This window comes from Urocampus carinirostris, chromosome 15 (genome assembly GCF_059441175.1).
Source record: "Urocampus carinirostris isolate Australia breed hairy pipefish chromosome 15, RoL_Ucar_1.0, whole genome shotgun sequence".
Lineage (NCBI taxonomy): Eukaryota > Metazoa > Chordata > Actinopteri > Syngnathiformes > Syngnathidae > Urocampus > Urocampus carinirostris.
This window is the reverse complement of record NC_142363.1, coordinates 28,025,988-28,041,055: the sequence shown is the minus strand read 5'-3', so window position 1 is coordinate 28,041,055 and position 15,068 is coordinate 28,025,988. Positions and strand designations below refer to the sequence as shown.

Genomic DNA, 15,068 nt, shown 5'->3' with positions numbered 1-15,068 from the left:
TGGCTTGCCAGAATCATAGACTTATACTATAAATTGATGGATATAGTATATTTGTGGGCGGCACGGCAGATGGGTGGTTAGCACGCAGCCCCACAGTGGAGAGGTTCAGGGTTTAAGTCCAGGTACCGCGGCCTCCCAGTGCGAAATAAGCTAAATTTACAGACTATTAGACATATTTTTATTTAAGTATTTATTAATAACTTATGTTATATTAGGGGCAGCACGCAGTGGTTAGCACGTGTGCGGCACAGTTCTGAGGTCATGTGATCGAAGCTTCCTGTGTGCAGTTTGCATGTTCTCCCCGTGCTTGCGTGGGTTTCCTCCGGGCACTCCGGTTTCCTACCACATTCCAAAAACATGCATGTAAGATTAATTGGGCGGTACAAATTGTCCCTAGGTGTGAATGGGCGAGTGAGTTGTCTGTCTCTGTGTGCCCTGTGACTGTCTGGCAACCAGTTCAGGGTCTCCCCTCCCCACTGCCCAATGATAGCTGGGATGGGCTCCAGCACCCCCGCGACCCTACTGAGGATTAGCGGCGCGGATAATGGATGGATGGATAGTATATTTGTGTCTTTTCTCACCCAACGTGCACCCACTTACCCAAAATATGGGTCATTATAAACCATCTATACAACTTTTTTCCTTATACAGTATTATGAAGTGTGGATTGTTTTTGCATTTGAATTTTGACATTCAATATCAAGAGTTGGTTTCTTGTTTTCAAACTAAACCACATGCTCGGGTGATTTATAATTCTTGAAATCCTATGACTAGTTTCATAAAATGTTTTTCAAAGGTCGGATTTTGTTTATATAAATTTGTCAGGAACTTTGGATGAACAATTTATTATGAAATCATATTACATTAGTTGAATGTTTTTTTTCTAAAAGGTAAGAGTCTATATAACTTGTTTTATATTATTTGTTGGAATCTTTTATACAAAAATAACATACAAATTGATTTTACAGGAAAAAAAAATCTTGAAAAAGTGTCATTAAGTTTTCTTCTTGAGAAATAACAATATTTTGGTCATAAAATTAAATATGTAGAGTTTGACGGTTAGATTTTCTTATGTTTGTTTTGCTTTATTACACAGTCATTCATTTGCTGTTTTATTTGAAAAAACTCATTCAAATTATTGTATAACTTAGCATAAAATCAAGTTACATTATTTTTTACTCAGACAACTAAGAATTTTAGCTTATTTAAAATTAAACAAGTACAATTCGACCGTTACATTTTCTAAAAAAAAAATTCTTATGTATATATATATATATATATATATATATATATTTTTTTTTTTATTATTATTTTTTTTTTGGTTTGAACAAATTTATTGACACTAAAAACAGAAAACAATCATGACAATCTCAACAGCAATTAAGCACATTCACAATATTATATATACAGGACTGTCTCAGAAAATTATAATATTGTGATAAAGTTCTACCAGCTCAGTAGCCTAGATGGTAAGGCGCCCGCTTTGAGACTGGGAGGTCGGTGGTTCGCGCCCCGGCCGAGTCATTCCTAAGACTTAAAAAGTGGTCGGCGGCGCCCTCTGTTGGCTGCGGCTGCATCGGCTCGCTAAATATGAAAAAAATGATGACTCACAACACGTGGTAAGCTTTCTCTCCTGGCTTTGATCTCTTTGATCTCCAGCAAAAATAACATAAAATGCGACAGAAACCAAATGAAAATAAATCCAAACAGCTTGCCAACATCATTTTTGCCGTCCCATGTGTTCTGTTACTCCCCAAGCCTGCATAAAATGTAGTAATTTTATTCATATTTAGTTTCTTTTGTCTTTTATTAGCATATTTGGTATTGGAGTCATCCAAAAGTAATTGAAAGTAATCCAGTTAAAGTAACCCTACCCAACCCTGTTTATACCTCATGTTTGTAAGATTGCGCTCATTCATCAACACAAAATAATGAATTCCTTATTTGTGATTTACTAACAGTTTCTTGTAATTATTTGAATAGTGTGACACAGCAGGCTGTAGCTCTGTTAGCACGCTTCGTTTCAAAGTTCAGGCTGAACTGTGCCAAAATCCACTGATTTTTAAATATTTAGTCTAACGCCATCCCGGTGAACCATTTGTACAAAAGAAAACAGTAAAGATAACTCTGCAGGGACAAGAGGAAGGGCTGGGAGTGAAGGAGGGAGGAGAATCATTGAGAAGAGTAACAAAAAAATGTATAACCATACGATCAAAAAAAATACATTCCCATTAAATATTGTTCTATTTGACTTGTCTGGTCTTTGCTTTATTTTTTATTTTTTTACTGTTTTTACTGACATACAGTCGCTAACAACCAATCACAGTTCATTTGCTTTCAGAAGCAGGGCCCTCATTGGTCATTAGCTGAAGCCTGATCAACTGTGATGTCATCTTTCCATGACGCCAACTCTCATAATCGCCCAAGAGCTGGATTAAGTTGGGTGGATATTGCTTATTAATTTATATTCTACAAACGGGGTTTGGGGGTTTTTAAGGGTTATTGTTCTATTTTCGTTATTCATTATCCATTATCCGTTATCGGTCAGTTCATAATACGCTACAAAACCTAGGAGCCGGGACACTTACTCTTAGCCAAAAGGCCAAGCTAAGGTCCTTGCCCTAAAGCCTTGCTGCGATCATTGCGATAACACCGTTCCCGGAGGTACTGCAATACCGGGCCGATGCGTGGAGCGGACAGAGCAAGCTCCTATTCCATCTCCAGATTGCAAAAATCAAATCGCTGTAGTGCACAGTGGGGTTTTGGTGTTTTTAAGGGTTATTGTTCTATCTTCGTTATTCATTATCCATTATCCGTTATCGGTCAGTTCATTATACGCTACAAAGCCTAGGAGCCGGGACACTTACTCTCAGCCAAAAGGCTAAGCTCAGGTCCTAGCCCTAAAGCCTTGTTGCGATCATTGCGAATGCACCGTTCCCGGAGGTACTGCAATACCGGGCCGATGCGTGGAGTGGACAGAGCAAGCTCTGTATGTTCCATGGGGTTTTGGGGTTTTTAAGGGTTATTGTTCTATCTTCGTTATTCATTATCCATTATCCGTTATCGGTCAGTTCATTATACGCTACAAAGCCTAGGAGCCGGGACACTTACTCTCAGCCAAAAGGCTAAGCTAAGGTCCTAGCCCTAAAGCCTTGTTGCGATCATTGCGAATGCACCGTTCCTGGAGGTACTGCAATACCGGGCCGATGCGTGGAGTGGACAGAGCAAGCTCTTATTCCATCTCCGGAATGCAAAAATCAAAAGACCAAGCTAAGGACCTGGTTTTGTTTAATACTCAGTTCAACAACCACAGCCGACACTTGGCCGGCACATCTAGATTATCAAGACCAGAACCTAGTACACAAATTCAGAACCATAGTTCAAAAACCACAGTGTTCGGACTAGCCTAAACTGTTGCAGAAATCGTAAGTCAAGTCATATTTAATTGTATGGCAGTAGAACTCATTTTCGCTCGGGGGCCACATGGCAGAAACAACACTCTCACAGGAGCCAAAACAGTAGATTGAAGCGAAAAAAGGGGGTTTAGAGAAAAAGAGAAAGGGTGAGAGAGAGAGAGAGAGGAAAGGAAGAGAGAAAGAAAGAGTAACACTGCACATTACCCTGCAAGCACCATCCCACTGTCAAACATGGTGGTTGCAGCATCATGCTCTATGGTTGATTTTCCTATGCAGGGACTCAGAAGATTGTAATAGTTGTTTGGAGAGTGGATGGAGCCAAATACAGGGCAAATATGGCAGAAAATCTGTTGTATTCTGCAAAAGACTTGAGAATGGGGCGCAGGTTTACCTTCCAACAGAACAATACTAAACACAAAGCAAAATATAAAATTCCACCCAAACAGCAAAGGCGACAGTCTGAAAGTTCATCAGACGGTACTCGTGATCCAGAAGGGGAGAAAGGGATTTGATACATTTGAAAAACAAAGAGCTGAGACAAGCATGCTTGGGAGGTGACACAGAAGACAAGGAACTAGCAAGGAACCAAGGGGAAGGAATACTAATAAAGGTAGGAGGACAATAGAGAGAGCCACAAAAACAACATGGCTGCGGGATTGTGACAGTGTGTCAATAACATTGTTGTTTGATATGTGCACATATATGCCAAGTTAGGTTTTTGTAACGTAACCCCCGCGACAAACGAGGCTTCACTGTGTACATTATATGTGGGTAATGAACAGCCCCTGATAGGATGTAGTTGCCTTGCATGGCTGATGCTGCTATTGGTTAGTCAGTGTGTAAAAGAGAAAAGTGTGAAGCACATTGTGAAGCACTTTGGGAGATCTTCATTGAGTTGAAAAGCGTTATATAAATACAGATTTCATTACGAAGAAAAAGAGATAAAAGAGGGAGAATGAGAGAAACAGAGTGGGCACGAGAGACAGGGTTGGGTAGAGTCACTTTAACTTGATTACTTTCAATTTCTTTTGGATTACTCCAATACCAAATATGCCAATAAAAGACAAAAGAAACTAAATATGAATAAAATTACTACCTGACGAGAGAAAGGTAGAAAGAGAGAGCAAGAGCAATCATTTGTGACAGAGCATAGTCCCTCACACTTGCAGCCTGTGCAATGAGTTTACCTTCTGACGAGCAGGGTTGGGTAGGGTTACTTTAACTGGATTACTTTCAATTACTTTTGGATTACTCCAATACCAAATATGCTAATAAAAGACAAAAGAAACTAAATAGGAATAAAATGATGACTCACAACACGCGGTAAGCTTTCTCTCCTGGCTTTGATCTCTCTGATCTCGGGCAAAACTAACATAAAATGCGACAGAAACAAAATGAAAATAAATCCAAACAGCTTGCCAACATCATTTTTGCCGTTCCATGTGTTCCGTTACTCCCCAAGCCTGCACAAAATGTAGTCATTTTATTCATATTTAGTTTATTTTGTCTTTTATTAGCATATTTGGTATTGGAGTATTCCAAACGTAATTGAAAGTAACCCAGTTAAAGTAACCCTACCCAACCCTGCTGACGAGTTATGAACATTTTGTATTGGCATCTCATTTCGCTTGTAATCCAACATGGCGGGTGCTTGAAAAGTCACGTGACCATCTAAAACGCCTATAAAATCCAACAGAACACCATGTATTGGTGGAGCGAAGATAAAACATAATTTATACAAAATAAAGTTAAAAGCTAGTGGCTTTAATGTTATCAATTGTTTAACTCATTTTTCAAGTACAAAACTCTACGCCTCGTATCTTAAATGTCACAGCCACGTGAACCCGAACCTCTCGCCGAGTTCCGATGACGTCCGCCCCGATAACGATGTTGATTCTTGGCCCCCGTAACTCCCCCACCTCCCGGAATACTCACAATTCGAAGCCGGCGAAGCTTCATCAACCAATGCGAGCGAGGGGCGGTCGACGCCGGCCAGGGGAGTTGCCTTCCTCCCGGACTCTTCATTGGACCGCCTTAAAAAGGGCAAACACGCGTCTGAGTTTACGGTCCCGGCGTCCGACCGCCTTCCCCCTCCCCTTTAGACACCGAAATAGAAAAAGCTTCGCCGGGGAGCAAAATATACCAGTTTGTCCACTTTGTAACACAGAAACGTTATTTTATCCCTCATAGGAGCTAGCTTAGCTTAGCCCGAAGTGGGCTAACACGCCAAGCTAAACCGGATATAGTTGCTAACAAAAATAAAAGCTGAACTTTTTTACTCTTAATTTTCTTTTAGAGTTTAAAAATATATACATTGGAGCTTCGTGGGAATGGCATTGGACTTCGCCGCGGGCTGCGTGGGAGGTGAGTGAAAAATGAATAAAAAAAAAAAAGTATTTGGCTAGCTAAAACTGTTAGCCTGCCACGCGATCCACTCGAACCGGTTCGTGCTAATCTGGCTAGCTTTTGCCGAACATCTGCAAAGTTCTTGTCGCGCGAGGGTTACATAGTTAAAAAATATCTAAAAAAATTAAGATCATGGAAATGAACAATTATTTAACAGATAAGCCGGTGTTTTTTTCTGCTTACATTCCGAGACTGTCAACGAGTGTCAGGTTTATTACATTGTTACAGTAATTGTATTGTGTAATTACTAGCTTTCATTAATGTGTGTCAAGTAGATCTAATAAATATTAGATCAGGTTTTACCAACCTTTTTGAAGCTGGGAGCTGCAGTTTGTATTGTTTTCTTACAGCCTATTTCGAAATGCTACCACTTTGATAAGCATATTTAAAATGATTTATCATGATACTACTATGTCATCCATCCATCCTTTGCGCTTTTCCTCACTAGGGTCGCGGAGGGTGTGGAGCACATCCCTGTTATTTACAGGCAGGGGACACCCTGTACTGTTTGCAAGATATAAAACTTACTTGCTCATTCATATAGGGACCTGCCAATTAACCTGTCATTCATGTTTGTTGGAATGTGGGAGGAAACCCACGCAGGCACAGGGAGAACATGAGAACTCCGCACGGGGAGGCTTTGGGAGATGGAATTGAATCCTGGACCTCAGCACCGTGGGGCTGCGCAAAAACCGCCCAGCCGCCCTGCCTCCTTACTATATTATTATTATTATGTTATTTCCAGGTTTTAATTGATAGAATTAAGGGTAACATATTGCCAGCACCTAACTGCGGCACAAAAATGTATAGGCTGTGAGCCAAACCACAACAGTCAAGTCACATTTATTTGTATAGCCCTTAATCACAAATGTCCCAAAAGACTGCACAGGATTACAATTACACCATCGCCTGATCTTAAACCAACATGCGGGCAAGGAAAAACTCAAAACCTCAGCGTGAGCAAAAAATAAACTTCGAGCCTCACAATAATCCCCCCTTCCAGGATGACCAGGGTCATTGAAAATGCTAAATATTGCTGTACACCTTGCTCTACATATACAACACAGACTATACCACATGTACATAGTCTTTTCTTTTTCATATGAACATATTTTTTTATTACATTTTGTTTTAAACTGATTTCACAAACACTGTACCGAGGTTGCAAAGAAAATTTCCTTAGCATTTTATGTTAAAGATGAAAATAATTTTGAATCTTGAATTTGGGGGATTTTTACGAGTGATTATTCTGAAAGTAATGGCAATGATCTACATTTGGAACCAGAACCATGTGTAACGACCCTCAATCATGCGTTACACAAGGGTTTACAGTCACTCGATTTATTGCCTTCAGCACGAGATGATATAGCTGCATTCAGTAAAGAAAACAATACAAAGACGTCAGGGCGTCTGTGCACGCCTGCATACATCTTCAGCACGAGGTGATGTAGCTGAAGGTACGGCAAGCGCTGAAGCCCATAAAGTGCCAAACGAAAAAGACAGTTGCACACACTCATGGCTTAACAAATGAATGCGGTACCAGCGTTTTAACATTAATGCAACAAAAACACAGATTTTGTGAGAATTCCCCAAAACTCAAAACAATCAAATTTCAACTCTGTTACGCATGTTTGTGGTTTATAGAAATGACTGATATTGACTTTTAATTTTCAATTTCCAGGCGCTGCCGGCGTTCTGGTGGGACATCCGTTTGACACCGTAAAGGTGGGTATGCTTTCTCTAGCGCAAGGTTATGTCGTGCTTTTGAGCAGAGTAAATACAATGACGTGGACTGCTAGATTGTGAACTCATTTTGATGTTAGGTTAATGAAAGCACTTGAATGTGGATTTGGAAAGCAGATTAGCAAGGAAGAAACCGAGGCTGTAGGAAGTCAAATGCAAGATTTGGTTATGGAGGAGATAAAAGTCTGCAACTTGACACACAAAAAGAGACTTTGAGTCAGTTAAATTTTAGCTTGCATATTTGTGAGTTTCCCTGACCCCATTTCAGCGCAGTTAGAAGGCTAGATTGAGGTTGCAGAGATCCAGATTCCCCCCCCCCTGTTTGTTGTGGTCAGAATGACATGCAAGCATCTGGCTCTTCTTGTGTACTTTTCTGTGAATATTTGTGTCTGGGGGGTGCTGGAGGAGGAGGAAGAGGGCGGGGGGCTGTCTTTAACAGCAACAGTGTCACTGTGTTGTAGATGAGAGAGAGAATTAAACAAGCTTTCGACGGAATTGAGACCTAGTGAGTATAAAGTCCAGGTCTTTCTTTCTCTCCCTTTTATGTCAGGGGTGTCCAAACCTTTTTTTGACATACATGATCTTGAAATCATTTATTTTACCGCTTATTTGTGTTGTTATTTATTTACAATATATTGTAATTTCTTATTGTTATCCATGTAAATATCACAGCTTCCTGTCAAAAGGCAAATCAGATTTTTCAAAATAAAAGAATCAGTGAAAATATTTTAAGGTTCAAAAAAATATTTAGGTTTGTTCATTTGGAGTAAATGATCTTCATCCACAGAAATATTGTGGTCAGGGATGCACAATAACTGTTTTTTTTCCCACCGATATTGATAAAATCTTGCCTCTAGGGACTGATACAGATAGTTTTTTCTAACTATGCTATATCTAGAAAAATATAGTGGAGGAACACATGAGAAAAACAATTGTGTCTTTCTTTGTGCTTACAATTACTATAACATTTTACAGCTCCTGTAAAGTGTATCAAAAAGTAATGTTCAATATAATAAAACTTGACTTTATCAATCGATAATTTTTTTAGTAAAACGTATTATACATATAGACACTGCAGAAATTCTAATTTTGGGAGTGTTGTAAAAAATAAGTCACATCTCAACATTCAACAAGTGCTCCCAATAGTGAACAGCTCATTCTCATCAATTAGCATAATATTAGCTCGATTCAGAAACATACAAATGCCACTTTGGTCAAGTGTAATATGTGGGCCGATTATCTGATCTCCAGTGTCTAGCACTCATTATGAAGAGATCAAGTGGAGACACGACCAAGTTGTGCTGCTACTTTTTTTTATAAAATCAATACATTCTAATGACAAATAAATGCTTAGAATCTTGGTAATATTATAGTGTGGTGTTAAATGTCCAATTATTGTGTCTTTTCTTTTGGGCTGGTTAATATTGTGTCATTGGTTCTACAACTATCAGCCTAATGATTATCGTGCATCCCTTATTTTTGTTGGAAAAGGGTTTTTTGCGAAATAAAGTCGAGTCTGCACTATATTAAGATGTTTGACATATGAGACTCATTTGGTTTTATTTTAAGGATCAATCAATCAAATAATTGGTTGACTGCCTGTATCCAAAAACTTGATGGGATTTTAGTATCTTCTCCAGACTGTTCAAATAGATGCCAAGTCACTAATAGTTGTTTGGACACCCCTGTTTTTTGTCCTGTCTTGAGATCCACACACTTTGTAAAAGAAGAAAACACACATACGCACCAACATCCTCATATTGCACGTATAAAGTGATTATTCATTTTTCACCATGTTTACCTGCTCGTTTTTACGATACGTAGTAATCTCACGCTGATACAAAACACCAACACAAATCTCTTGGTCCCTCAGGTGCGTCTTCAGGTCCAAAATGCCGACAAGCCTCTCTACCGCGGCACAATTCACTGTTTCCAGTCCATCGTGCGCCAAGAATCGGTAAGAAAACGATCCCGGCGGTGTAATTGCAGAGTCGGGTTACAAAGGCACGGGCCACGTTGGCAGTAGAGCGCGCAAGAGCCTCTTCTGGAATATCGTTCCTTGGAAGGCTAAATTAAGTTTTGGACGTCGTGCTATGTTCAAAGCTCCATGTGCTCGTGTATGTTTTACATGCATTCGAATACTCTAAGGTCATAGCTAAGGACGGGCCCTTCTACTACTATTAAGTACAATCACATTACTTCTATTATAATAACTCACATTCAGGAGAAATGAGAAGGAGTTTACACTATCTGTATTTTTATCTTGGTTTACAGTGGTAGTTGTAATCTCGTCACAAACATTTTGACTTGGAAACGTGCTCAGATACCGGATAAAACTGACTAAAGTCCAGAAATATTAGGATCATATTGTCGTCAAAGTTATACAGTACTGTATGCGTCTGCAAAATAGAAGTCTACAGTAATGAGTTTTTTGCAGGGGTTGTGTTTAAAAGGAACCCGCGATAATCAAATCCTGTAAAGTGGAAACATTTATTTATTTATCAGATACTTTGTTCTTGTCATGATTTGCCAATTGCCCTTGCCTGCGCTCAGTCGTTCAGCCCCAGCTGCCACTCGTTCCCTAATTAGTCCTCTTCCTATTTAAACACGTCATTCTCGTTCACTCCCGGTCAGTCAGTCTACGAACATCAGCGCATACAAGGCAAGCACTTTTGACTCTGGCTCCCGATCTGTTTCCTGTATCGATCGCCAATCCAAGCTCCGTTCTCCTGTCCCAGCTACCCGTATCCTGATTCTGTTTCATGTACCAATCCTTGATCCAAGCTCCGTGCTCCTTTCCCAGCTACATTTCATTATAGATAGATAGATAGATACTTTATTCATCCCCGACGTTTGATCAAATCTATGAAATAATAAACCAGCCAGAGACTGTGTTCCATATCATTATAAATATACCAATTACAGATTATGTGCTTCCCTCAGTTACTTAAGTGCCGAGGCTCATTTTAATCCAAATACATTGTTTCAAAACAAGGTGCGAGCAAAGTTCTTTTGTAAAAATGTCAATAAAATACTGCAAACAAGGATATCAACGTATTTACCTTCAGTGCAGTCAGCCCTGGGCGAGGAGTGTGCGCGTCCTGTTTTGCTCCACCCATTTCTACTGCTCAAACAATCAAATTGCCGTAGGTGTTTTAATAGAGCTTTTGCATATTTAAAGTGCGTTGACGCATGGTGCTTTTCACGAGTGGATGGAATCCATTGCACAGATCTTCCATAGAAAACAAGTAACAGAACAATAAGTGGATAATCTTAAAGCGCGAGAGGAGCCTGAACCCGAACTTAATGATTGACATTCTAGGCCCTACCCAGATTTCAGGCCGGGCTTGGGCTTAAGATCTCACCCTGCCTCTGGTATAACGTGCACCGCAACTTTAAGTTTTTTTTAGGTACAAAAAATACATCAATGAACAGTTTTTAATGCAAGCAAAACTCACCGATCTGAGATGTTTTTCAATCTTCGTCCAGGCGCTGGGCTTGTACAAAGGCCTGGGCTCCCCCATGATGGGCCTGACCTTCATCAACGCCATCGTCTTCGGCGTGCAGGGCAACGCCATGCGCAAGCTAGGCCGCGACACGCCGCTCAACCAGTTCCTGGCCGGAGCCTCTGCCGGCGCCATCCAGTGCGTCATCTGCTGTCCTATGGAGCTGGCTAAAACCCGCATGCAGATGCAAGGCACGGGTGTGAAGAAATCGACCAGGAAGCTGTACAAGAACTCCCTGGACTGCCTGCTGAGGATCTACAACAAAGAAGGCATCCGCGGCATCAACCGCGGTATGGTGACCACGCTGCTTCGCGAGACGCCGGGCTTCGGCGTTTACTTCCTAGCTTACGACGTGCTAACGCGGCGCTTGGGCTGCGAGCCCGAGGACCCTTACCTCATCCCTAAGCTCCTGTTCGCAGGCGGCATGTCGGGAATCGCCTCCTGGATCTCCACGTACCCGGTCGACGTCGTCAAGTCCCGATTGCAGGCGGACGGCGTGGGCGGCGTCTACCGTTACGGCGGCATCGCCGATTGCGTGCGGCAGAGCGTACGCAAAGAGGGCTGGATGGTGTTTACCAGGGGGCTTACCTCCACGCTGCTAAGGGCTTTTCCCGTGAACGCCACCACCTTCGCTACCGTGACTCTTTTCCTGCTTTACATGCGAAAAGGCGAGGAATGCGCGCCGGGGCCGGTGGAGCCGCAAGCGGCGCCCATGCAGCCGCTGCAAGCTCAGGCGACCAGCATCTGAGCTCTCAAACGCTGTCACGGCAACTAGGTTTTTGATATTACGCCTTGATCTCAAATGTAAGATATTTAGATTGTATCTATTCGTCCTGGCAGTTCGCCTGGATTTAGCGCTAACACAGCTTTTAGCAACCACTAGCAGTACGATGTCATAGGATCATGGATAACTTTAAATTATGTTCAGGCCTGGATTAAGCGCCAACAGGGCTACTAGCTTTATTGGTTGATAGCATCACCGCTAGCATAGGGGTAGGCGATTTCCACGTTATTAGATCGTGAAGAACTTGAAGATAATCATCTCCAAAAGCTGATCCCTGTTCTTTCCTGGATTTAGTGGTAACACTGCTGCTATCCACATCACCGAATAGCACAAGGGTGGGCAATATGATGGTGATTTTTAAGTATTGAAAGATTGTTAAGATTGTCCCAATTCTGTCCTGGCAGTCCCTGGCCTGGATCTAGTGCTAACAGACACTAGCCACATAAGCAAACACAATTGCCACTAGCATGGGGGTGGACAATAAGACATCCTTAGATCGTGATCTTCAAAAACCGAAAGATCATCTCAATTCAGTTCTGGCCTGGATTTGGCATTAACAGTGCTACTGCATTAGCGACCAGCATTGCTTTCTAGTTGAGCTTTGCGTTAGCTTCTAGAACAGGATTGGGTAAAATGACGTGATTAGATTGCTCAGAATATGAATTAAGTGATCTTCTAAACTTCCAAAGAACACCAGTTAGTCTCGGTTCTGTTCTAGGCTGGGTTTGGTCCTTAAACAACTGCTATCCTCATTTCCAAATAGCATTGCTTTTTCGGCTAGCTTCAGGTTAGGTGCAATGTGACGTCATTAGATTATGAAGAATTAAGAACAAGATTGTGATCACCAAAAAAGTAAAGATAGCTAGAGCATCTCAATTTTCTTCTAGCAGTCCTCGGCCTGAATTTAGCCACAGCCGCTAGCTGCATTAGCTAAGAGTATGTCTTTGTTGGCTAGTTTCGCTTTAGCTACTAGCACGGGGTGGGCATTATGTTGCATTGGATGGAGATTTCTCAAAACGGAATTATCGTTAGATTGTCTCAATTCTGTTGTGGCAAAACCAGGCCTGGATTTATTGCTAACACAGCTAAAAGTAGCATTAGCTTCGTTGGGTATCTGCTAGCATAAGAGTTGGTGATAAGTCGACATTAGATTGTGATTTCCAAAAATTGAAAGATTAGATCATTTGTATTCTGCCAGTCCATGGCCGCATTAGCGAATAGCGTCACTTTGTTGGCTAGCTTCACTCTAGCCACTTGCACAGGTTTGCGCGTTAAGAAGTATTTGGATCAAGAAAAATTAAAAAATTGATCTCTTAACTTTAAAAAATCGTTAAAACGTCTCAGTTTCCGGATCAGCAAATGGCATGGCTTCGTTGGCTAGCTTTGACTCAGTCGTTAGCATCACTTTAGTAGTTCATGCTAATGCTTAACTGCTATCGTCAGTGTAATGTCTCCCACAGCTGTTAGCTCGTATTGATATCGTCACAGCGAAAGAGAAAAAAAAACTGCACGTGTAAATAATCTGTTCTCCGCATACTTAGTTTTGTTACGCTCGGTGACAGAAGTTACCGTTATGCACAGTTTTACCCCATTCGCTAAATCTTAAATCTCCAATTTGCGGCGTCCAATCAGCCTTCGTTTCGACCAAAATAATTTGATTTTGAAAAACGGGACTTCATGTTTTCCATTCGACCCAAAGACAACTGTTTTTATCGTGAAAGACAAAAAGAGAATGTGAAATATGAAGATTATCCAATCCCAAAGATAATCAATCGTGAAAATAGTTGACAATTAATTTGCTAGCTAGTTGTTGATGAATCAATTAGTTTTGCACCTCTATGTCTTCATTAGTCTGCGAATCAGAATCCATTTGACTCGCGTTTTATTTCTCAAGACACGTCAAAAAGCTACTATACGTAGCACATTAAATACTACGTGATTTAAGACTTTCTAGGTTTTTCATGAGTTACCTTCAAAACAAGAGATAATGGATTCGCTCCTCTGACTGTGGCTAACGCGGGAACCTTTCATACTCACTGTATACATATGTAAATATTACACTTGTTTTCTTGTAGATATTCTATATTTTTGTGTTAGAGCCTCCAAAGCAGAACACAATCGGCTCCTTGACTGAATTCTCAAAACCCGGTGTGTATTATATAGCGACCCCTGGTGGTGTAAAAATGTGTCATTTATTTCAATAATAATCTAAATGATAAGCTAAACCACCTTTAATATAACGGAAACATGATTTTATTTTAGAAAATTTGTGAAACTATTACACAACTTGAAGAAGCTAACTCGTTTGGCCGCCGTCTTACTACTTTGGAAGCCCGAACGAACATTTTTTACAAAAGTAGCTAGCTTGTCATCTGTTGCTTTTTCCTAATGTTTCCTGCTCTAGCCACTCTTTCTATCTGAAAGATGTGGCTAGCTGCCGTTGTTATTTTTAGCTGCTCTTGCTTCGTCCTTCAGTGTCTTTCGTCTTCCACAGATAGTTAGGCGAGCGAACGCAGCAGAGGCTCGTGTTCCAGGCGTCTGATCCTTTTTTCTACGTTTACTTCTTTAGCCACTCTTGTTAGCCGCATTATGTGGGGAGCCGGTATTGTTCGCCGCTCCCGTTCGTCCTTCCACAGCTGGTCGTTCAAGCAAACGTAACCAGGTCTGATTCAAGCATCTATTCCTTTTTTTCCCCCCACTGTTTTGTTTTTCCAGCCACTCTTGTTTGCTACAGGATGTGACAAGCTGCTGTTGTTATTTTGAGTTAGTCAAGCTTTGCATTTCACTCGCCTTCAGCTGATAGGCATGTGAGTGAACATAGCTGAGTCCCATGATTCAGGTATCTGGTCCTTTTTCCCACTGTTTCCTTCTCTAGCCACTCTTATTAGCTGCAAGATATGGCTAGTCGCTATTATTATTAGCTACTCCTGATTTGTCCTTAAGTTCACTCCTGGTCTACAGATAGTCGTGCAAGCGAATGTAGGCGATTCAGGTGCTTGTTTTTCCCACTGTTTTATTCTTTAGTCAATATGTAGCTACTGCTGCTCCGTGAGTTTCTGATTCAGGGTCCCAACGCTTGAAAAAAATGTGGTTTCCTCTTGCAATCTTTTTCTGGCCTTTTGAGTAAGTTAGTCCACTAGCTGTTAAAGTTAGTCAATTACACCAACTCTGACCAACTCCAGCTATTGTCTCTTTTCAGTCACTCGGGGTTTA

At 41.1% G+C, this 15,068-nt stretch overlaps 1 protein-coding gene and 2 pseudogenes across 1 annotated transcript; 1 reads left to right on the top strand and 2 right to left on the bottom strand.

Annotated features, from left to right (window-relative positions):
- Positions 1–2,642: 2,642 nt before the first annotated feature.
- Positions 2,643–2,893, bottom strand: LOC148352042 (U2 spliceosomal RNA; annotated as a pseudogene).
- Positions 2,894–3,172: 279 nt separating this feature from the next.
- LOC148352041 (U2 spliceosomal RNA) lies at positions 3,173–3,262 on the bottom strand (annotated as a pseudogene).
- Positions 3,263–5,302: 2,040 nt separating this feature from the next.
- On the top strand, positions 5,303–11,987 carry slc25a29l (solute carrier family 25 member 29-like). The gene is made up of 4 exons (XM_088355125.1): positions 5,303–5,780; positions 7,504–7,547; positions 9,439–9,522; positions 11,055–11,987. The coding sequence occupies exons 1-4, from the start codon at positions 5,747–5,749 to the stop codon at positions 11,817–11,819; spliced, it is 927 nt and encodes a 308-aa protein (XP_088211251.1). The 5' UTR covers positions 5,303–5,746; the 3' UTR covers positions 11,820–11,987.
- Positions 11,988–15,068: the final 3,081 nt, after the last annotated feature.

Bases quoted from the DNA above. Each gene is read 5' to 3' on its own strand.
- slc25a29l (XM_088355125.1), top strand. From the start codon at position 5,747: ATGGCATTGGACTTCGCCGCGGGCTGCGTGGGAG. The intron at 5,781-7,503 runs GTGAGTGAAAAA...TTCAATTTCCAG, and splicing joins CGCCGCGGGCTGCGTGGGAG to GCGCTGCCGGCGTTCTGGTG. The intron at 7,548-9,438 runs GTGGGTATGCTT...TTGGTCCCTCAG, and splicing joins ATCCGTTTGACACCGTAAAG to GTGCGTCTTCAGGTCCAAAA.